At 45.5% G+C, this 24,369-nt stretch overlaps 1 protein-coding gene across 4 annotated transcripts in view; it reads right to left on the bottom strand.

Moving 5' to 3' along the window:
• Nucleotides 1–24,369, bottom strand: part of LOC140471214 (rho guanine nucleotide exchange factor 25-like) — a 346,706-nt gene that overhangs the window by 205,660 nt on the left and 116,677 nt on the right. Inside the window, exon 1 of one of the 4 annotated variants that reach the window (XM_072567139.1) lies at nt 17,175–17,410. The exons of the other annotated variants lie outside the window; for them this stretch is intronic. Coding sequence (XP_072423240.1) covers nt 17,175–17,265 — 91 coding nt within the window. The 5' untranslated portion in view covers nt 17,266–17,410. Of the gene's footprint in view, nt 1–17,174; nt 17,411–24,369 lie in introns of those variants that run through there. 4 annotated transcript variants of the gene reach the window in all.

The raw sequence follows: 24,369 nt of genomic DNA, 5'->3' as shown, positions 1-24,369 counted from the left end.
AATCTATACACCTCATGATTTTATAAACCTTTATAAGGTCACCCCTGAGTCTCCGATGGTCCAGGGAAAACAGCCCCAGCCTATTCAGCTCCTTCCTGTAGCTCAAACCCTCCAACCCCAGCAACATCTTTGTTAATCTTTTTTCACCATTTCAAGTTTCACAATATCCTTTCTCTAGCAGGGAGACCAGAATTGAATGCAATATTCCAGAGGTACAGAAGGATGAGATGAGAAAAGATGGAAGAAGGTTCATATCGAGCATAAACATCAGCATGGACTAGTTGGGCTGAATGTCCCAATACTATGTGGCACATTCCAGGTATATCACAGGACTTCACCAGATAGTTTGCTGAGTGCAATAGCTTTTCTCCTCTCTTGGCATTATAAGAAGAGGAGTTCTGTCCCTTTAAATTTATGGCCTCAAAATTGAAATTTCCTCTCTTGATTTGGGATAACAGTGAATAAATCAACACCATTTGCATTAGCACCTTAACTGTGAATCTGGGAAGCAAAATGCAAATATAGATCTGTTGTGTCAGTCTCACGAGCTTGACCATCTCCACTAAAGATGCTCCTATCTTTGCGATGGGTTTGCCAAACTCTCCTGGGCTGTCCTGAAGTCCCCGGGAATTAAAGTTTAATCTCCTGAAAACTGCTACAAGTAACTAGGGCAAAAAAGTTGCTAATTAGATAAGTGTGCAATTTTGTGGTCCCATTCATGGCGTGTTTGCCAATTAACAGCCTTCCATATGCAATTAATGACACATGAAGGCCAGATACAGTGGGAATGGTTTCCCTTTCATTTATTCTATCTAAATCCTTCACAATGGTGCACTTATTTGGGGTAATCTGTTTGATCGATGGCTCAGTGTTTCTGTTCTAGAAGAAAAATGGAGGAAGAAAGGGCAATGAAAACATACCGAAGAGGTACTGGATAGGGCCTGAAATGGAGGCTTCGTAGGTGGATATAACAGATTTCTCATGCTGCTATCTCTAAATGCAGCAGGAGAACTCCCCACATAGTCCTGGCCTATATCCATCCTTCACCATCCTTCAGATAGCAGCAATGAAAAACAGATTACACAGTCACTAGCACATTGTTGTTGCTCACTCCCAGCTGCACATCAATTTATCCATCTTCCATTCTCAACATCCCCCAAATCTCATCCCCGTCCCTTACTGTGGCCTGCTTCTCTGTAATCCCTTCCCCCTCCTCAACCCTCTGTCATATTTGCATTCATTTAATTCTGACCTCTTGAATATCTCTGATTTTTTTCAGTTGCTCCACTTTTGGTTTCCTGTAAAGGTCTAGAGCTCGCTCCATGAATCTCTCCATCTCTCTCTTCCTTTAAGGCACTTCTTAAAACCACCCTCTTTGATCAACCTTTCGATCATCTGTCTTCGTGTGTCCTCACGTGGCTCAGTGTCAAATTTTCCTTTCTAATGCTCCTGTGAAGTACCTTGGTACATTTTGTTCCATTGAAGGTGCTAAAAATTTGCTGTTCTTTGCGCGAGCTTTGCTGTGTGCAAGTTGATCGCTGTGTTTCCTACACTGGTACACTACACTACACTTCTGCAAAACATCATGGGACATCATGAGGTTGTGAACGGCACTTTACAAGTACAAGTCTTACTGTTTTTCCACATTCGGTGATCATCGCAGTGCTTATGGCACTCCTCAGTATCTATCCTTTCAGATCTATATACAGCAGATAAGGAGCTACTTAAAACAAACATCAGAGAAAAGTGACTAGTAAAGTATTGTTCCTGAAGGTTCTGGGACCAGATAGCCTGAATCTTAAGGGAAGTGCTATTATTGCTAGACTATTAACCCAGAGACCCAGATAATGTTCAATACCCCCATCCCCATATATCCTCCCCACCCTCAATCTTACCTCCCCCCTCCCCCCTTTACTGCAGCCTGGTCCCTCAGTAATCCCCTCCCGTTCCACAATCCTCTAAAATATCTGCCATGGCAGATGGTGGAATTCAAAATTTGTAATTAAGAGCCTAATGGTGACCACTAAGTAGTTCCTGATTGCTGAGGACAAGTTCCCCTCACTCACCATCCTGACTTGGAAATATATCGCCATTCCTTCAGTGTTACTGGGTCACAGTCTTGGAATTCCCTCTCTAAGGGCATTGTGGGTCAACCCACAGCACACAGCCTGCAACGGTTCAAGAAAACAGTTCGCCACAACCCCCCCCAACTAGGGACAGGCAATAAATGGTGGCCCAGCCAATGAGGCCCACAGAGTCCCTAAAGTATGGAAGCAGTATGGAAGCCAGCCCTCGAAAGAGCCTCCCACTCAGACCCAACCCCATCCTAGCATTTCCCATGGCTAATCCACCTAGTCTGCACATCCCTTGACACTATGGGCAATTCAGCATGGCCAACCCGTTTAACTTGCACATCTTTGGATTGTGAGAGGAAACTGGAGCACCTGGAGAAAACCCACACAGACACGGGGAGAATGTGCAAACTCCACACAGACAGTTGCCAGACGGTGGAATCAAACCTGGGTCTCTGGTGCTGTGGGACAGCAGTGCTAACCACTGAGTCACCATACTGCCCAAATTCTTGTTTTTTCCTTCATGAAGCCCTCATGAAAAAAAATCATTAGATTCTGGAAAGGTCCCAACGGATTGGATAATAACCAATATTTCACCTTTATTAAATAAACTGGAAGACTGAAAGCAGAATTTAGTTAGCCTGACGTCCACCATATGGAAATTGTGAAAATCCATTAGTAAGTAAGCAATAGCAGGGTACTTGGAAAATTCTAATGGAGTCAGGCAGAGTCAACATGATTTTGTGAATGCTTGACTGATTTATTCGAGTTATATAACGACGTAACAGGCAAAGTGGGCAAAGAAGCAGCCGTGGACAGCGAGTGCTTGGATTTCTAAACAGCATATCCAAGGTTCCTACAGAAAATAAACACTCATGGCATAGAGAGTAACTTATTAGCATGGATAAAAGATTGATTAGCAAACAGAAAGCAGCAAATAGTCATAAACCCAACATTTTTAGGTTAGAAAGTTGAAACTAGAGCCGTAAGGATCAATGTTAGGGTCTCAATTACTTACAAACTATATCAACCTGGGTGAAGGTACTAAATATACAGTATCTAAACTTGCACCAGGATAGATAGAACAGTAAATTCTGAAGAGGTGGTAAATCATCTGGAAAAGCATATAGAGGGGTTAGGTGAGTGGGAATAAATTGGGCAGGTATCAGTGGGAGAATGTGAATTTTGTCCACAGTTGTACAAGTCAGTGGTAAGGCCACATTTGGAGTACTGCATACAATCTAGTCACGCTGCTATAGGAAGGATGTTCTTGAACGGGAAAGGATGCAAAAAAGATTTACAAGGATGTTATCAAGACTAGAGGGTTTGAGTCATAGGGAGAGGCTGGATAGGCTGGGACTTTTTTTCCCCTGGAGCATCAGAGGCTGAGGGGTGACTCTATATAGACGTTTATGAAATCATGAGAGGTATGGATAGGGTGAATAGCCAAGGTCTTTTTTCTCAGAGTAGGAGAGTCCAATTCTAGAGGGCATAGGTTTAAGATGAGAGGGGCAAGATTTAAAAAGGATCTGAGGGGCAACTTCCTCACACAGAAGGTGGTGTATATATGGACTGAACTATCAGAAGAAGTGGTAGATGAGAGTACAATTACAAGGCAGAGATAGAGAGATAGTTGATCAAAAACGGGTCAAGGGTCATGGGCAACATATGGGAAAGCAGAGTTGAGACCATAATCTGACCAGCCATTCATCTATTGAATGGTGGAGCAGGCTTGAAGAGCTGAACAGCATACATCTGCTTCTAAGTTCTTCATGATCCTACTTGTTATGGCTGGATGGTGCCAAGCTTCTTGAGTTTTGTTGGAGCTGCCCCTATTCAGGCAAGTGGGGAGTATTCCATTGGACTCCTGACTTGTGCCATTGTGTTAAAAATGTTGGCGATGGGGTGATAAAGTTGTTTGTTTTGTTGGAGATGGGAGGTCATGTGGATAGTGTAGATAGTGGACAGGCTTTCAGGAGCTAGTCTTAACATACTGTTTGTCTCAATTGTCTTCTGAATGTCCCCCATTACAAAGTACAATTCCATGGCTTGCCACTCATCCTCTTAAAAGCACACTCAGCTGATCATTTTTCATGTCAGCTTGGGCAGTGAACGTTGGTGAGAAGATCAACCTTGTCCAATTTGAACCCTGGCCATTATGCCCACGTGCAAGTAATTTCAAGGCATAGAAACATAGGAGATAGGAGCAGGAGTAGGCCATTCGACCCCTTGAGCCTGCTACTCCAATCAATATGATCCTGCCCTATGCCCCATATGCTTAAGTTAAAAATCACACAACACCAGGTTATAGTCCAACAGTTTTATCTGCAAGTACAAGCTTCTGGAGTGCTGCTCCTTCATCAGGGAGCTAGTGGAGCAGCATCATAGGACACAGAATGTATAGTAAAAGTTCAAAGCGTCATACAACTGATGTGATGTTATGAACAAACCTAGATTACTGTTAATTTTTAATCACTTAGAATGGGTTGCAGGTTTCGATTCATTACTATAAATTTTACTATAAATTCTGTGTCCTATGATCCTGTCCCACTAGCCACCTGATGAAGCAGCAGTGCTCCAAAAGCTTATATGCCCAAATAAACCTGTTGGACTATAACTTGGTGTTGTGTGATTTTTAACTTTGTACACCCCATTCCAACACCAGCACCTCCACACCATATGCCAAAGAGCTATATCTACTTCTTTCTTGAAAACAGTCAGTATTCTGGCCTCAACCACGTCCAGTGGTAGTGAATTCCACAGGCTCACCACTCTTTGGGTAAAGACATTTCTCCTCATCTCAGTCCGAAAAGGCAGACCCCTTATCCTTAAACTATGTCCCTGTTTTCTGGACTTCTGAACCATTTGTGTGTTTCCTTGCTTATTCAGAAACACTGAAAAAGTAACACAAAGCAAACCATAAGCTGTGCAGATGTGGCAGGAAAACTGTTCGAGGACTCTGTCAGATCCTGTGTGAATAATCAAGCCCTTTTAAATTCCAGATATTTAACCATTCTGGGTGTTAAATTCACTCAATATACTGCATTTGCAATAGTTAACAAGGAAGGTATGAAAGCATGGTCTGCAAATCATTTTAATACCCTGACCAAGATTCTTCCTAGCTTGCACCTGTGTGTTTCTGGCTAGAGATATACAGACCCAGGAGATGGATAGCATATCAGTCTACAACAGAAATTCATAAACATAACAGCATAAGAACAAGGAGTAGGAACAGGCTATGCAGTCCTTTAACCTTGGTCTGCCACTCAATAAAATCATGACAAAACCAAATCTATAAAATTCTAACAGGAATAAGCAGGAAGGATGACTAGGGCAAGTCCAGCACCAGGGATCACAGATTAAGGATACAGGGGAGGCCATTTCGGACTGAGATGAGGGGAAATGTCCTCACCCAGAGAGTGGGGGAGATTATGGAATTCTCTGCCACAGAAAGCGGTTGTGAATAAAACATGAAATGTTTTCAAGAAGTAGTTAGATATAGTTCTTAGGGATAAGGAGATCAAAGGGCGTGAGGGAGAAAGCAGGAACAGGGGATTGAGTTGGATGATCAGCCATGATCATATTGAATGGTCTAACAGGCTCAATGGGTCGAATGGCCTACACTTATTCTCTATGTTTCTACGGCTGATCTTCTACGTCATCAACATTTTCCTACCTTAGCTCTCTACCCTTTCATCTCCTATTAACCTCAGTCTCAAATCCGAACATACATGGCTCTCCAGAATAGAGGATTCCAAAGATCCACAGCCTTTAGAGTGAAGACATTTCACTCACTATCAGTCTTAAATGATCAATCCCTTATCCCGAGACTTGATGACTCCTAGTTTTCAATTCCCCAGCTTAGGGAAACAAAGTCTCAGACTCTAACCTGCGAAAACATCTAAGAATTTCATATATATCAGTGAGATCACCTCTCATTCATCAAAACTCCAGAGATTTTTCAACTCAACCTCTTCTCACAGGGCTAGCTCCTTACTTCAGGAATCAATCTCATGAATTCACAATTTACTTCCTCCGAAGCAGACAGCAAGGAGGCCAAATCTGTACACGGTACTCCAGGTGTGGTTTCAGCAAAGGCCTATGTAAGTGCTGTAAGACATCAAAAGAATAAGGACAAGCAATTGTCTAGTGGCATCATCACTGGACTGTGAATCCAGAGTAATGTTCTGGGGACCCAGGTTCAAATCCTGCCATGGCAGATGGTGGAATTTCAATTCATTAAAAACTGGAATTAAGAATCTGATGCTGACCATGAATCCATTGCCAATTGTTGGGGGAAAAACCTATCTGGTTCACTAACGTCCTTTAGGGAAGGAAACTGCTGTCATTACCTGGTCTGGCCCAACATGTGACTCCAGACCCACAGCAATGGGGTTGACTCTTAACTGCCCTCTGGGCAATTAGGGATGGGCATTAAATGGTGGGCCTAGCCAGCAACACCCTCATCCTGTGAATGAATTAAAAAAAGGAATAACAGATGTAGCTGGGAAAAGACTGTACCAGGGGAGGAAAAACAAAAGTCAAGGTAGAAAGAAATAACTTCAGTGGAGCAGAAAAGGTGGATCAGGACAGGCCTGTTTGTGGATTTTGGGAAGAAGGTAGGAGAGGGCTGTGTGGGGTTGGGGACTCTATGAGGCAGGGAGCTATAGAGGGGAGATCTTCAGAGGCCAGTGACAGTCCTTGATGTTCAGGGGAAGATGGCAGGAGGTGTCTGAGAGTTGGCACTGCCTCCATCTCTTCTCAGCAGCTTTGATAACAAGATCAGGTTTGGACCCGAGGATTCACAGGCAGTCAGATTCATGTGGTTGAGGGGAGAGATGAAAATTACCAATAATATGCTGAAGCTCTCAATCAAAGGGTGGAGAGCAGGTAGGGGTCTATGTGGAAGGTGGACAACTAGAGATAGGTGAAAGCGTTTGCTGAATGGGAGAAGATTTTCTGATCAAGGATGCGAGGACAGAGAAATAAACGAGGGGAAAGAAAAAGAGTACAATACCAAGCTGAGTTCAAAACTCATTGAAGGGAAGGCCTCCACTTCTGAAGAAGAGTCATACCGGACTTGAAACATTAAGTCTGTTTCTCTCTCCACAGATTTTGCCAGAACCTGCTGAGTTGCCCCAGCACCTTCTCTTTTTTCTTGATATTTCAACTTTCTAATAATAATTTACTTTTGCGCCACATATCACCCCATTGATTAAACATCAGATTCCTGACAGGGAATCCATGCCGTTCACCAGATTGCCCACCTTCCCATGCCACAACTTCACTCTCTGCGTGACTGTCATTGGCAATCTCATTGCCTACTCGCAGTGTGGACTGCATTCCTACAAGGACCCTGATTCAAATTCAAGTAACACCATGCAAGCTGATTGAAACAGAAAGGGAAGTAGGGGTGCCAACTTTACATGGTCATATTGCTCACATGACCTCCCATCTCCAACAAAACAAACAACTTTATCACCCCATCGCCAACATTTTTAACACAATGGCACAAAAATGCTCAATGCTTACAAGATTACAATTTCTTCAACAATTGTATGGTTTCTGTTCCCCAGCATTGCTCACAACAGATCGTTGAAGGTGGCAGGGTGGGTGGAGAGAGCAGTTAATAAAACACAGTGTCCTCAGCTTTATTAATAGAGTACAAAAGCAGGGAGGTGATGTTGGACTTGCACAAGACACTTGTTCAACCTCAGCTATGGTTCCACATTATAGGGATGATGTGGTTGCATTAGGGAGAGACAGAGCAGATGGGATGTACAAAAATGGTTCCAGGGATGAGAAGCCTCAGCAGTGAGGATAGATTGAAGAAATTAAGAAGGTCCTCCCTGGAGAGAGGAAGGCTGACAGGGAGATCTGATCGAGGTTTCAAAATCATGAGTAGGCTGGATAGAGTAGATCGGGAGAAATTGGTCTCACTTGTGACAGGAACAAGAATGAGAGGAGCATAGATTTAAAGTGATGCGTGAATGAAGCAAGGGGGATGTGAGAAAAACCATTTTCACCCAGCGAGTAGTTAGAGTCTAGAATGCACTACCTGGAAACGTACTAGAGGCAGGTTCAATTGAGGCATTCAAGAGGGTCATTGGATGGTTATTTGGATAGAAATGGCATGCTGGGATCTGGGTAGATTGGCACTACGGGATTGAATTAGTGCAAGCACAATGGCCTCCTTTTGCTCTGTAATCATTCTGCGCTTAATTCCTGGGACTCCAGGACCATTGTAGAAGGTCGGTGACCTGATCGGAATATTACGTGGCTAAAGTGGCTTTGTGAAGCTGCAAGCAGGACTGAGTGACCTTTGAACAGGAAATGAGAGTGGGTCACTGTCAGCGGCTTCTGGAGGAACTAAGGATGGTTGATAGACACATCTTTCCAAATGCAAAGCTGCCGCTCACACTTTCTTTTGAAGTCCCTTTCCTTCAATTATTCCAATAGAGTCATCGAGATGTGCAGCATGGAAACAGACCCTTCAGTCAAACTCATCCATGCCGACCAGATATCCCAACCCAATCTGGTCCCACCTGCCAACACCCGGCCCATATCCCTCCAAACCCTTCCTATTCATATACCCATCCAGATGCCTCTTAAATGTTGCATCAACCCAAAGAAATGGGCTACTGGGACAATATTCATGATGGAGATGACAAGATACCTGACTGCTCTGCCACATTTGCCTTCCCACCACAGCCCTCAGGCTCCTTCACCATTAGCTGTACTTGGTAATGCTGCAAATTTCCATCTCATTTTCTTTTAAAAATGTAAGTTTTTTAAAAATTCTTTTACACATGTGGCCTTCACTCAGCATCTATTGCCCATCACTAGTTGTTCCCTTGAGAAGGTGGGGGGTGAGCTGCCATCTTGAACCGCTGTAGTCCATGTGCTGTGGGTTGACCCACAATGCCCTGAGGGAGGGAATTCCAGGATTTTGACCCACTGAAGGAACGGGGATATATTTCCAAGTCAGGATTGTGAGGGGCTTGGAGGGGAACTTGTGGGGCTGGTGTTCCCTTGTCCTTCTAGATGGAAGTGAATCATGGGTTCGGAAGGTGCTATCTGAGGATCTTTGGTGAACTTCTGCAGTGCTGCTACTGAGTGTCAGTGGGGGAGGGAGTGGATGCTTGTGGTTGTGGTGCCAATCAAGCACTGACGATATTCCCCTGCATATGCTGCCTTTCTCCTCCTTGATGGTCAGCATATGGGTTTGGAAGGTGCTGTCTCATGAGCTATGGTGAGTTGCTGCAGGGCATTTCTTTGGGAACTGGAATCTATACATGAGTACAGGAGGCTATCTGACACCAAAAAGAGAGCACAAACATATCCACTTCACCTCACCCCAAACCATGAAATTTCTTTCCTCATTCTTCACATTTTCCAGAATACCTTCCAAATCACCCTTCCTGCCCTGTGCAAACTCAGGATCTGAAACCCATTTTGTCAGGACGATCAATTAATTCCTCTGCTTCCGTGACTTTCAATCTGTGGAATGCCTTGCCTCACCCGGTTTTCCGTCCATCTCATGATCAAAAGCTTGGAAAAGCCACATTTGGTAACACTGTTGTGTATTTGACATCTCAGAGATAAGAGTCATACAGCATGGAAACAGACCCGTTGGTCCAACTCATCAACGTCGACCAGATATCCTAAATTAATCTAGTCCCATTTGCCAGCATTTGGCCCATATCTCTCTAAACCCTTCCTATTCATATACCCATCCAGATGCCTTTTAAATGTTGTAATTGTACCAGCCTCCACAATTTCCTCTGGCAGCTCATTCCATACACGTACCACCCTCTGTGTGGAAAAGTTGCCCCTCAGGTCCCTTTTAAATCTTTCCCCTCTCACCTTACACCTATGCCCTCTAGTTTTGGATTCCCCTACCTTGGGGAAAAGGCTTTGGCTATTTACCCTATCCATGCCCCTCATGATTTTATAAACATTTATAACGTCACCCCTCAGTCTCCAATCCTCCAGGGAAAACAGCTCCAGACTATTCAGCCTTTCCCTGGAGCTCTGCTTTGAACCGGGCAATAGAACTTTGCAATCGCCTATTCTGTTCGACCCTGTTGCTTATTCACAAAAGGTAGACATGATAGCTTATCAGTGACACTTTAAGTTTCGCCAACTTTATGTAAGTGCAGGCTTATTAATGTGTAATTTAGTCACAAAGGACAGGATCGCTGTTTTATGCAAGTGTACAGAAAGACCCTGACGTCCTCCATTTGCACGCAGCTGCCTTCCATCTGTTGAGTCCAAGTTCTCAACAAAATGCAGGTGAAAGCTGTGGGCACCCTGGTCAGCAGATTCCGGAGTTCATCCCAGTGTGATTTTTAGACTGGTTGGCTCACGTGCTCAGCAGCTAGCCTGGAAAATTTCCAGAAGGTAAATCTGGGGCAAGAGTCCTGTTGTGTTGTTTTCTTCTTGTGCCACATGGAATCACATTGCACAGAAACAGTCTATTCAGCCCGAATGCGCATACTGGTGTCTATGATCCACAGCAGGCTCTTTTCACTCCTCTTCACCTCACTTTCTTGGCAAAATCTTTGCTTCCTTTCTTCCTCACATGCAAATAATAATGCAAAAGATGAAGAGTTGGCTTTCAAATAGTGCCACGGGATATTTTATATAAAACTGGGAGGGAACACAAGGCCTCAATTTAATATTGCACCCGCAACCATCTCTTAACAGTGCAGGACTCCCTCAATACTTTTGTTCATCTTTCTCGGGCTCTCATATTGTGCCAACTCAATAAAGGCCAATTCTGCAAGGGCCTTCTGGTCTCTTCACTCATCACATGCCACGCACCCAACTCTGCCCTATGGTTGTGGAGTGTGACCAATTGAATAACCTACTGAATTCAATGGCCCTCTCAGTTTCTTTGATGCCCCTCCCGCCCCTGGCTGCCATGCAGAGTTGAAGCGATAGGCTTTGCCCCTATTTTGTGCCACCATTTTTGTCCATTACTTAATGATGGCAGGTACTCCATCAAGTAATGGACTTGGCAAAATTGGGCAAACCCAATCCAACTCTCTCTCCCCCTCCAAACTGTGGCAGACTCCATGTGGCAAATCCTCGCACATCTCTGCTGGGACTGGCGCCTCAGGATAAGTGGCATGATCTATTGCCTGGTGTCACTGCCAACCTTACTGGCCCTGATATTCTGAGACTGCCAAGGAGTCTTAACCCATGGCTCTGCATGTCCAAAATCTGGGCACATGACTTTGCCCAATATCACATGTGATCTGAGCGAAGAGGGGTGGGCATCATTGGTTGGAGTTACCTACAACTGTGCCAGCAATGTGGGCAGCACGGTGGCACAGTGGTTAGCACTGCTGCCTCGCAGCGCCGGAGACCCGGGTTCAAATCCCGCCTCAGGCGACTGACTGTGTGGAGTTTGCACGTTCTCCCCGTGTCTGCGTGGATTTCCTCCGGGTGCTCCGGTTTCCTCCCGCAGTCCAGGTGAATTGGCTATGCTAAATTGCCCGTAGAGGTAGATGTAGATGTAGGGGTATGGGTGGGTTACGCTTCGGCGGGGCGGTGTGGACTTGTTGGGCCGAAGGGCCTGTTTCCACACTGTAACTAATCTAATCTAATCTAATCAATGCATTGGAAAACTTAAAGGGGCAGTGCTGGAATGGAAAACAACCTGACATTACAGCAGTGACTACACCTCAAATTAAATATTGACTGAAAAATGGTTGGAGTATTTGGAGATCATGAAGGGTGTTGTATGAATGCAAAGTGAAAGATTATCAGGGCATGAATTTTCCCATAATGCTTCTGTGTGGAGGTGACCTTATTGAAACATCCAAGATTCCCTGGGGGACTTGACAGGGGGGGATGTGGAGAGGTTGTTTCCCCTTGTGGGAGAGAGTCTAGGGCCAGAGGGTACAATCTCAGAATAAGGGGTCGTCCATTGCAGACAGAGATGAGGAGGAATTTCTTCCCTCAGAGGGGAGTGAGTCTGTGGAATTCTTTCCCACCGAGGGCTGTAGGGGCTGGGTCAGTGAGTATATTCAAAGCTGAGACAGAGAGATGTTTAATCAGGAAGGGGAATGGAGGGGTGATGGGGAAAAGGCAGGAGAGTGGACGTGAGGATGATCAGATCAGTTATGACCTCATTGAATGGCGGAGTACACTCGATGGACTGAATGGCCTCCTTCTGCTCCTACCTCTTATGGACTTAACCTGTTAGGTGGTAATAAACGTGCCACCCCACTGCCATCAAGAAAATTGCCCCGAATGCCCTTCAGTTGGCTCACTAAGAGCTGGCAGCCAAACGAGGATCAGTATCTTGGCCCATCCTGGGCCTCCATACTGGAGACCTTGATAGAGCGTCTGGATCTTGAAGTCTGCTGGGTGAGGCCCACTCCTCAGGGGATTCAGCTAAGAGAAGTTAATTATTTTTTATATTCTTTTCACAAAGTGGAAGTTGCAAGAAGCAGAGGCAAAGGCAGACGACGGGTGGCTTTCAGAAGCCAACCACCTTTGCCCATTCTATGTCTCTGATTGCAACCCAGATTTGGGCAATTGAAAGCCTCCGCCCACCGCAACCCAAGCTGGCAGGCAGGTCACCATGGTTTCCCAGTAGAGATTCTAGCCACCTTCTTTCTTGCCCTCTGGAGAGGCAGGTAATCAGGAAGGTGGCTAGCTGAAGCCCCTAACTTGCCACTAACTGATGACGAAATGGCTTGAATAGCTAGTCAGTGAAGCAAGTCACCCAAGCATCTCCTCACTATCTCCAGGGCTCACTCACCAAATTCCCCTACTAACCAGCTCACTCACCAGCTCCACTGAGGGGAAAACTGCCCCCATAGAGTTCTCTCAAAATGTTCTTCTCTCAGAGGGCTGTGAATCTTTGGTGCAGGAGTGAAGGATTTTTTATTCATTCACAAGAGTCGCTGGCTAGGCCAGCATCTATTGTCCAGAGGGCAAACAAGAGTCAATTACACTGGCTGTGAGTTGGAGTCACATGTCAGCCAGACTAGGTAAGGATGGCAGTTTCCTTCTCTAAAGGACGAGTGAACCAAATGGGTTTTTCCAAGAATTGCTGGAATATTTATTCCTCAACAATGATACACAAAAACAACCTGATGATTTGCTCATGATCACATTGCTGGTTGTGGGAGCTTGCTATGCACAAAATTGCCTGCTGCCTATCTTACGTTGGTAGGGACTACGGATCTAATTGGCTGTAGGTCATTTTAACACAAATTGCGTTCATGAAAGGCACTATGGAAATGCAAGCTTTAGGTTCTTTCCTTCAGTGCTGTCCTGAGCACTGTGACCTTGGGTGAAGAAGCCAGTGTGCTCCCTTTGGATGCAAGCCACCAACTTAGGTTTATTTGATGCCATCCTTATAGATCCTGGCTCATCATGATCCAGTAGAGGGGGTTGGGGCAAAGAGGTGCGCAGGCAGCCAACGGGAAGTATATGACTGAATTCTGCGACAGGACAGGCTGTCATGTTGTGATGCTGAGGCCTGAATTCCAGCTCAAAGCCGAACACAAAAAAAGATCTCGTACTTAGAACTTTTAGTCAGTTGGACAATTTCACTAAATCTGTGGTAAGAGCATATCTGTAGCATTGAAATTCTGGTCAAGGAGGTGAAATGTCAGATGCTCAGCTGAGGTGGCACTTAACAGGCGAGGACTCATGGAGGAGGTTGGGGAGTGAACTGGATATTTCCTTATCTTTTGCCTGTTTTTTATATTTCTGCTACTGTGTGTAATCCTGTCTTTTGTATTCTAAGGTGGCGCCAGAGAATGGCAACTTTGTACACTTTTCACTGTATTCCTGTACTCAAGGACACATGACAATAAAATCTAAATCTCGCAGCTGGCATCACATGCATTGAATATCAGCAGTGCAAACATCAATCAACAACAACTTTGCATTTATGTAGTGACCTTAATGTGGTAAAATGTCCCAAAGTCCCTCACAATACCAGATCAGAATGGGCCACTGAAGGGGACATTGTGCCTTGGACAAAAAGCTGGGTTTCAGGGAGTGACGAAAAGGAGGGAGAGGTGGCCAGGTTTACAGAGGGAATTCCAGAGTTTGGGGTCTAGGCAACTGAAGTCTCGGCCAACGATGGTGAAATGATTCAAATCAAGGATGCGAAAGAAGCCACAGAAACATGGAAAACATGTGCAGGAGTAGGCCATGCAGCCCCTCATTCAGTGTGATCATGTCCGATCATCAAGCTCAGTACCCTAGTCTTGCCCTCCCCCCATACCCTTTGATCCCTTTAGCCACAAGGACTGTAACTAACTCCTTCTTGAACACACACACACACAATATTTTGGCCGTAGCCAGTTTCTGTGTAAATTCTACAGGCTCCCCACTCTCTGGGTGAAGACATTTCTCCTCATCTCAGTCCTAAAACATTTACCCCTTATCCTTAAACCATGACCTCGGCTTCTGAACTCCTCCACTATTGGGAACATCCTCCTGCATTGACCTTGTCTAATCTGGTTAGAATTTTATAGGTTTCAATGAGATTCCGCCTTCATTCCTCTAAACTCCAGTGAATATAATCCTAACTGATCCAGTCTCTCTTCATACGTCAGTCCTGCCATCCCAGGAATCAGTCTGGGAAACCTTCACTGTACTCCCTCCATCACCAGAACATCCTTCCTCAGATAAGGAGACCCACACTGCACACAATACTCCAGGTGTGGTCTCACCAAGGCCCTGTCTAACTGCAGAGATCTTGGAAGGTTGTAGGGCTGGAGGGGATGACTGAGATCGAGAGGAGCAAGGCCATGGAAGGATTGAAAAACAACAATGTGAAGTCAAATAAAAAATCAATGAGAGGATGCCAATGAGCACTACGCTGAAGGTTGAATGGGGTCTAAGGTGCAGATACCCAGGTTGGATGAGCTCAGGAACGTGGAGGCTGGCAATCTTGTTTCAGCTTGGCTGACGGGACACAAGGGGTAAAGTTCATCTAGGAAGTGGGTCAGGACAGGCACAAATGAATCATCTTGCACTCGGTCAACTTAAATGTCAATAGGAAATCACACAGAATGCCAAACGTGGGAATGGTCATTGCTTGTTTGGCATTGCCATCCATGATGGATTGCAATCCTGTTTATGTGGCTTCACACAGCAGCAATATCTGGACCCGGACTTCATGGAGCGAGGGGTGAAAGACACCACAGGCCAAATTCCTCACCGACCACTATCTTGTTGCCCATTAAAGGGGCAAGGCTTTTCACTTTACTGAGAGCCCAACCCTGTACCTTTCAGATGTCCATTGCAATCATGCTGCTCAAAGACAGAGGATGCACAATGCTCACCAGCAGAGGAGGCACGATGCTCACTAGTGGAGGAGACATGTCACTGAGGCAGACAGGCCAACCTCAGGCCCTCCTTCAACTAAACAATCGCGTTAGGCCCAAGGGAAGACGCATGCTAATGCCTATCTGACCTTTAGCCCCTCCCCTAACACAGAAGCTGGCTCGCATCACTTTAAATTCATAAGCAATCCAATTTCTCGTTGAGCTGGTGGGTGACAGGTTGGGGGATACAGGGCATTGGGTTAAAGATCCAGGCATGAGTCACATAACCTTGCACTGGGCAGAGAGTTTAATCAGGGCGTCATGAGCTGAAACAACCAGTGATAAAAAGAGATACTGAGACAGAATTTCAGTCTGTCAGGATATTTGTGTGAAGGGACTGAACATTTCAGAGCTGTTGCTTCATATCATAGAGAATAAGTGGAATACTTTCGGGTCAATGGGCAATCTTTTTGTGTGCTCTGATTTGTGGAGGAGACTGACTTTAATCACATAAAGCTTCGTTGACTTTGACACTTGAAGCCTTGGCAGTTTTTTTTGTTAACCCCGTCCTGGCCCAACTACTTTATCTTAATTTTACTTCATTCCAGACACCCGTCCATCCAAGATTTTTTTGTAATCTCTGGAGTGCTCGGCATTATTCCACAGCCTAGGCATGTAAAGGAAAAGGAGACCATTGCAGGATATCCTTATGGTTCAGATTATGAAGGACTTTGCTTTTTTTCTCTCTTGTGCTTTTGAAAGATGAGCAGGCCAATGGGAAACAAGTAGGGGAAGGGAAGTAAATCAAATGGTTCTTTTGAAAGGTCACAGGGGTTCTGCCAGAGCCCTAGGTGATTCACACTGCTTCCTCCTGTGCCCTTTCTCTCCCCACCACTGTGTACCCCTTGGCACTCTCCTAATTCCATGCCACACATCCCACCATCAACCCGCCAACTCTCAGTCCTCTGCTTGTGACCAGCTGACCCAGGCACTGAGCGGGCATTGAAGCTGGCACCTTCCTGGGTTTCCTGGCCAGCCTTCACAGCATTGTACAGCCCAAGAGGAGGCCATTCATCCCATCAAACTGATGCCGGCTATCCAATTATTCTCCTTATACTTTGCCCATTGAGCTGTGAATGCTTTCGAAACACACAACAAACACACAACACAATAAATTTTATATCCAACCTGAATATCAGCAAGTCAAAGTGGAAAAAGTGCACTCTGGAAAGCAGAGAACATCTCATTTCCACCTGGAGCCAACCAAATAAAAAGATTTGATTTCATCCATTTACAACTGTGCACAGCCCCATCCTGTCCATGATCACTCTCAAATCTGACCTGATTATTTTGAAGACGCCGAAGTGACCTCATAAGAATTCCTACAGTTTCTCACAGATGGTGATAAGATTGTGCCAGGCAATTCTCTGACAATGTTGCTATCAGACACAGTACCATAGGCTTGTTGAAAATGGACAAAACAGGTGTGAGGTGAGTCTGCATTTGAAAGCCAGAGAGAAGTCGCAATCATTGCAGTCACTCACACACACACACACACACACTCTCGCTTTTACTGACACAAGCACACACTCACTCGCACACATTCATACTCTCTCTGTCTCACACACACACTCTGAAACAAACTCACTGATACACACTCTCACCGACGTACTCTCACTGACACACACTCACGGATACACACACAAACGTATACACACTTTCACTGACACACACACTCACACACATGTACAGAGAGTCCCACACACTAGATGCCAACAGGGCTAAAGTCACTAACCTCGTACTCTGTAACAACATCTGCACTTTGCCAGGACCTTGCAGAACAAATGCTGGCACGCACAGCCCGGCCGCTGCTGCCCGCCCTTCATGCTGTCTGGTTGGCACTCATGCCAGCCTGCCGTGGTGATCGAAGCACCCTGGCCATATAAGCGGGAGAGACTGGCGGGTTCTGCTGTAAGTCTGAAAACTGCTCACTGCAGAGCAGGCACAGCACATGAAGTAACGGTTCGCTTGACTGGGAGGAGACTGCCTTCACTCTCTCTCTCACTCGCTCTCTCAATCTGTGGCTCTTCCAGCAATCAAGGACCACCCCCTCCCCGGCTCTCTGCAGCACTGACTGCAGATTCTGAGGCCTTGGGAAGGGTTGACAGCACACGAGCTATCTGTACAGCTGGGTAAATGTCCAGAGTAATCTTCAGCCATTTCACAAGCCTGAACTGATATTCACCTGAGAGAAAACTCTTCACTGCAATGGACTGAGGCACAATTCCAGTAGACCTGCCTTTGTGGTATATGTGAAAGTGAGAGAGAGCTTGATGAAAACCAGTATCTGTACGAAATAGTCTAAAAATGGAAAGTGTGTTAAACAGATTCAACTTAACCCACTGAGGGGGTTATCCAGCAGGATTTTCATGATCCCCTGCTGATATTTTGTTTTAAACAGCCAGGGCTGAAAGCTCCTAGAACTGTCACATACCTCTTGTTTTGCCTGTATGCCTTTCTGGAACCCAGGCTGTAATATTTCACTGACACCGCCAGAGTCTTAAAAATCAAATTTGAGGGACATTTAAAGGCATACTCCTCTCTTCTTTTTTCCCCTCAGCCTGCAAACAAATAGTTATGGAGGTGGCTGGCTTTAGTTTTGGCTCTCAAGTTGAATTAGAAAGTGTATTGATTGGCCACTAAACCCATAGACAAAGTACTCAAAACAGAATTTCCTCAGTGCAAGAAGGTGAGTTGACCCATTGCAAGGCTGTACCTGAACTTGGCAAACTGGGAACCACACTGAGTTCAAGCTTTCATCAGTTATATTGACAGGCAAAACTGGCTGTACAAATAACCAAATAACAGAGGAGTTTAACTGTAAATTCATGCCCAGACCAGGTAAGGAAGGCCGTTTCCTTCCCTAAAGGAAATTAGTGAACCAGATGGGTTTTTCCAACAATCGATGATAATTACCATGGCCATTGTAATTATTAATTACATTACAGATTTGAACCATGTCCCAGAGAGTTAGCCTGGATTACTCGTCCAATGCCATTACCACAATACCCTGATCTCCCCACTTGCCGCCACCCCCCCCCCCCCCCCCCACCCCCCACACACACTTCACTGAAAATGACTCTTCCTATTTTTCACAATCTCTTGCTCAGGTTCAAGGTTCAATTTTGCCCAGATTAGGTCCAGAGGAGATTCTACCGACTGCATGGATTGGGGAGGCTCTCCATATAGTAGTTTTTCTTCTTTAACATCCAACAATGATCAGACCTCATGTATGTCAACTCAATGTGGATGTGCTTCATAGAATCCCTACACTGTGGGAGCAGGCCATTTGGCCCATTGAGTCCACATCACCCCTCCAAAGAGAATCCCACCTATATCTATAACCCCACCTTATCCCTGTAACCCTGCATTTTCCATGGCCAATTCACTGAGCCTGCATATCCCTGGACACTATGAGCAATTTAGCATGGCCAATCCATCCTAACCTACACATCTTTGGACTGTGGGAGGAAACCAGAGCACCCAGAGGAAACCCATGTAGACACAGGGAGATTGTCTGTGTGGAGTTTGCAGAGTCACCTGAGAGTAGAAATGAACCCAGGTCCCTGGTGCTGTGAGGCAGCAGTACTAACCACTGAACCACCATGCCACCCCATCAGTCTGGTTTGAACTTTGAGTCATTTTCAGTGAAGTGTGTATGTGCGTGCGTGTGCGCATGTGCACGTGTGTGTGTGTGTGTGCACAGTCCAAAGATGTGCAGGTTAGGTGAATTGCTACTTGGATGCTGCCTGAACTGCTGTGCTCTTCCAGCACCACTAATCCAGAATCTGGTTTCCAGCATCTGCAGTCATTGTTTATACCATACTAAATTGTCCCATAGTGTCCAGGGACGTGCAGGCTTGATGGATTGGCAATGGGATATTGTTCCATAGTGTCCAGGGATTGCAGGCTAGGTGGGTTAGCCATAGGAAATGCAGGGTTACAGGGGTGGGGGTGAGCTGTTCTTTGAAGGGTCAGTGTAGACTCAATGGGCCAAATGGCCTGCTTCCACACTGTAGGGATTCTATAATTGCAGTGTCATTGTCCAGTCGGCAACAGATTGGCATGCCACACTCAGTCAGACAAAAAAACTCACACTGTCCTTGAATATTGCCAAACCAAAACTTAGATATTGCCCAAACACACAAAATAGGAGCAGAAGTAGACCATTCAGTTCATCGAGACAGCACCCCTAATCAAAATAATATTATGGCTGATCAGTTTGTGTTCCATCTAAGCTTGATAATCTTTGATTCCCTAATTAACAAGAATTGATCCAATGACCTGAGGCCTTTCTGACGCATAGATCTCCAAAGTTTAAGAGGGGGGGGGAAAAACATTCTCTCTCCTAGAAGAATCACCCATAATTTTAAAACAGCTGCCCCTGTAAGTCTGGACTCTCCCACAAAAGGAAACATCCTTTCCATGTCCACCTTGTGCATTTCAATCAACCAATACCCAGTCAGCAAGTACTCCAGCTCCCAGATATGTTGATGGAGCGGCTCTGGAATATGGTGACCTCTTCCAGACCTTGGCTATCACCTCACTCAAAACACCACCACTGACAAGGAGATCCAACACTGGATCAGCAAAGATCCCCTCCCCCAACACATATAAGTCTACGCTTGCATGAACTGGTTAAGGTATTGCAATGGGACTAGCAACTCAGCCTTAAGTAGAAGGAACGTGGAAATCAGCCAGGCTTCCTGTTGCATGTTGTGTTGCAATGCCTCCTGCTGTAAAATGTGTGACTTTTTTTTGTCTAGGGGACTGCTTGCATTCCTTTTCATGGAAATGTCTTCGAGAAGGTTCACTTGGCTGATCCCGGGTATAGAGGGACTGTCTTAGGAAAAGAGGCTGAGTAGGTTGAGCCTGTACTCGTTGGAGTTTAAAAGAATGAGAATATACGGTTATTGAAACATACAAGGCACTAGTTGGACCACAACTAGAATACTGTGAACAGTTTGAGGTCCTTTATCGAAGGAATCATAGAATCTCAACAGTGTGGAAGCAGGTCATTCAGCCCATCAAGTATACACCAACCCTCTGAAGCGCATTCCACCCAGACCCACCACCTCACTCTAACCCTGCAATCCTACATTTCCCATGACGAATCCATGTAACCTATACACCCCTGGATACGATGGGCAATCTAGCACGGCCAATCCACCCCAACCTGCACATTTCTGGACTGTGGCAAGAAACCGCAGTACCCAGAGGAAACCCACACAGACATGGGGAGAATGTACAAACTTCACACAGACAGTAACAGACAGTAACCCAAGGGTGGAATCGAACCAGGGCCCTTGGTGCTATGAGGTGGCAGTACTAACCACTGAGCCAGTATGCTGCCCAGAAAGACAGACTGACATTGGAGGCAGACCACAGAAGGTCCACTCGGCTGATCCCGGATATGGAGGGACTGTCCCATGAGGAGAGGTTGAGGAGGTTGGGCCTGGACTCATTGGGGTTTAGAAGAATGAGAGGTGACCTTTATTGAAACATCCAAGATTCCCTGGGGGACTTGACAGGGGGGATGTGGAGAGGTTGTTTCCCCTTGTGGGAGAGAGTCTAGGACCAGAGGGTACAATCCCAGAATAAGGGGTCACCCATTGCAGACAGAGATGAGGAGGAATTTCCTCTCTCAGAGGGGAGTGAGTCTGTGGAATTCTTTCCCACCGAGGGCTGTAGGGGCTGGGTCAGTGAGTATATTCAAAGCTGGGACAGAGAGATGTTTAATCAGGAAGGGGAATGGAGGGGTGATGGGGAAAAGGCAGGAGAGCGGAGTTGGGGATGATCAGATCAGCTGTGGCCTCATTGAATGACAACGTACATTCGATGGGCTGAATGGCCTACTGCTGCTCCTACATCTTACGGTTTTCCTAATCGCTGACCAATTAGATTCCCACATTAAGAATACACGGTTATTGTGGGATTGGAGGGCATTTGTCATCAATGAGAGTCAAGAGAGAGGAATATGGGACAAAATACATTTTAGAGTGAAAAATACTGCCCCTTCAACTGATTACCTTTGTCTCTTTATAGCTTTTACCAGGTTTACAGATGAAGATATACACATCACCTTTTGTATAAACTGTACAAGCTTTCCCATTGAAAATATACACTATCTATTTGTCTCCTTTGGAAGTGTTTATGACTCATTTCTCTTTAGAATGTCAGACAGGAACAAGAGGTGACCAATCAGCCCCTTAAACCCATTCTGCTATTCAATTTGAGTTTGAGCAATCAGTACACTGATACCATCTGTTAGTTTTGGCACCCTAACCCTCAATGCCCTCATCAATCTCTTCACTCAATAATAAACATTCAGTTTCAAAAAGTTTGCAACTAACCACAACTCTCCAATCAGCCACCACAACATTTTTGTGGGGGTGGGGTTTAGCACATTCCAAATTTCCACTCCCCTTTGTGTGAGTAAGTGCTTCCTGACATCGCCCCTTAATAGACTAATTGGAAAGTTAACGTTAAGCCTCCTGGAGCTAGACTCTCCCATCACTGAAAATCACGTTGTTCAGTCTGCCTCTCGAATTCTCAAATCACTTTGAACTACTGAAATAGAGTGGTCTCTTAATCCCTTCGATTTGTAGGGGGTGCCATGTATAAAACGTCCTTGCGTAGGTCCCATCTGTCGTTTTGGGTGAAACGTTAGCAGAGAAAGATTGCCAGCAGCAACTTGCATTTATGTAGCATCTTTCACACAGGGAACAATGTGGCAATACGTCATAGGATTGTTACCAGATAAAATTTAATACTGAACGTAAAGAGATATGATGACAAATGATCAAAATCTCAAAGAGGTTAATTAATCTTAATATCTTTTGAGTGGAGAGGGATAGAGAGGTTTGGGGACGAAATTCTAGAGTTTGAGGCCTGGACAGCTAAAGGCACGGTCACCAAGGGTGGAGCAAGGCATGCACAAGAGGCCAGAATCGGAAGTGTGTGGAAATCCTGAAGGGTTGTGGAGCTGGAGGAGGTCACAGAGATGCAAAATATGTACAGCACAGAAACAGGCTGTTCACCTGACAGATTCATGTCAGCATTTATGCGTCTCTTTTTTAAAATCCTTTTCATGTGATGTGGGCATCACTGGCTAGGTCAGCATTTATTCCCGGTCTCGATTTGCCCAGAGGGTAGTTAAGAGTCAACCACACTGCTGAGAGTCTCGAGTCGCATGTAGACCAGGCCAGGTAAAGATGGCAGTTTCCTTCTCTAAAAGGACATTAGTGAACCAGATGGGTTTTTCCAACAATTGCTGAGAGTTTCATGGCCATCCACACTGAGACTAACTTTATATTCCATATTTATTTATTAAATTTAAATACTACCAGCTATCAAAGTGGGATTTGAACCCATGACCGCAGAATATTAGGTTGCGTGTCTGGATTACTAGCCCAGTGACATTAGCAGTACACCTCCTTCCTCCCTTTACTCAGAAAGTTTGACAAACATACCCTTCCATTTCTTTCTCCCTCGTGCCTTTATTGAAAATGCATCAACATGATTCTCAAGCACTCCCTCTGGCTGTGATTTCCACATTTTCCCAACTTTCTGACTAGAGAGATTTCTCTTGAATTCCTCACTAAACATAGAGCCATAAGAAATAGCAATTGGAATAGGCCATTCAGTCCCTCAGGCCTACTCCACCATTCAACAGCATCACCGTGGGCGGCACGGTGGCACAGTGGTTAGCACTGCCGCCTCACAGCGCCTGAGACCCGGGTTCAATTCCCACCTCAGGCGACTGACTGTGTGGAGTTTGCACGTTCTCCCCGTGTCTGCGTGGGTTTCCTCCGGGTGCTCCGGTTTCCTCCCACAGTCCAAAGATGTGCAGGCCAGGTGAATTGGTCATTCTAAATTGCCCATAGTGTTAGGTAAGGGGTAAATGTAGATGTAGATGTAGGGGTATGGGTGGGTTACGCTTCGGCGTGGCGGTGTGGACTTGTTGGGCTGAAGGGCCTGTTTCCACACTGTAAGTAATCTAATCTAATCTAATAACTGTGTGCAGTTCTGGTCGCCTCACTTTAGGAAAGATGTGGAAGCTTTGGAGAGGGTGCAGAGAAGATTTACCAGGATGTTGCCTGGAATGGAGAGTAGGTCATACGAGGATAGGTTGAGAGTTCTCGGCCTTTTCTCGTTGGAACGGCGAAGGATGAGGGGTGACTTGATAGAGGTTTATAAGATGATCAGAGGAATAGATAGAGTAGACAGTCAGAAACTTTTTCCCCGGGTACAACAGAGTGTTACAAGGGGACATAAATTTAAGGTGAAGGGTGGAAGGTATAGGGGAGATGTCAGGGGTGGGTTCTTCACCCAGAGAGTGGTGGGGGCATGGAATGCGCTGCCCGTGGGAGTGGTAGAGTCAGATTCATTGGCGACCTTTAAGCGGCATTTGGATAGGTACATGGATGGGTGCTTAATCTAGGATAGAAGTTCGGCACAACATCGTGGGCCGAAGGGCCTGTTCTGTGCTGTATTGTTCTATGTTCTATGTTCTATGTTCTAACATTCCTCACGTCCATTTTGCTGCCCTTTCCTCATAACCTTTGATTCCCCAACTGAACAAAAATCTATCCCCTAGCCATAAATATACACAAGGAATCTGTCCTCGCAGATCTCTGTGGCAAGGAGTTCCAAACTCGCTGGGAGAAGAAATTCCTCCACATCTCAGTCTTAAATTGGTGCCCCTTTATTCTGAGACTATGCCCTCTAGTCCTAGACTCTACCAGGAGGGGAAACCTCCTCTCAGTATTTACCCTGTCAAGCCCCTTAAGTATCCAATATGTTACACTGAGATCACCTCTCATCCTTCTCAACTCCAGTGAGTAGAGTCCCAACCTGTTTAACCTTTCCTCATCCCTCCACACCAGGGATTATCCTAGTGAACCTTCTCTGAACTGTCTCCAATGAAA

The sequence above is a fragment of the Chiloscyllium punctatum genome, chromosome X (genome assembly GCF_047496795.1).
Source record: "Chiloscyllium punctatum isolate Juve2018m chromosome X, sChiPun1.3, whole genome shotgun sequence".
NCBI classification, from domain to species: domain Eukaryota; kingdom Metazoa; phylum Chordata; class Chondrichthyes; order Orectolobiformes; family Hemiscylliidae; genus Chiloscyllium; species Chiloscyllium punctatum.
The sequence above is the reverse complement of the archived record's forward strand: the minus strand, read 5'-3'. Positions and strand labels throughout refer to the sequence as shown.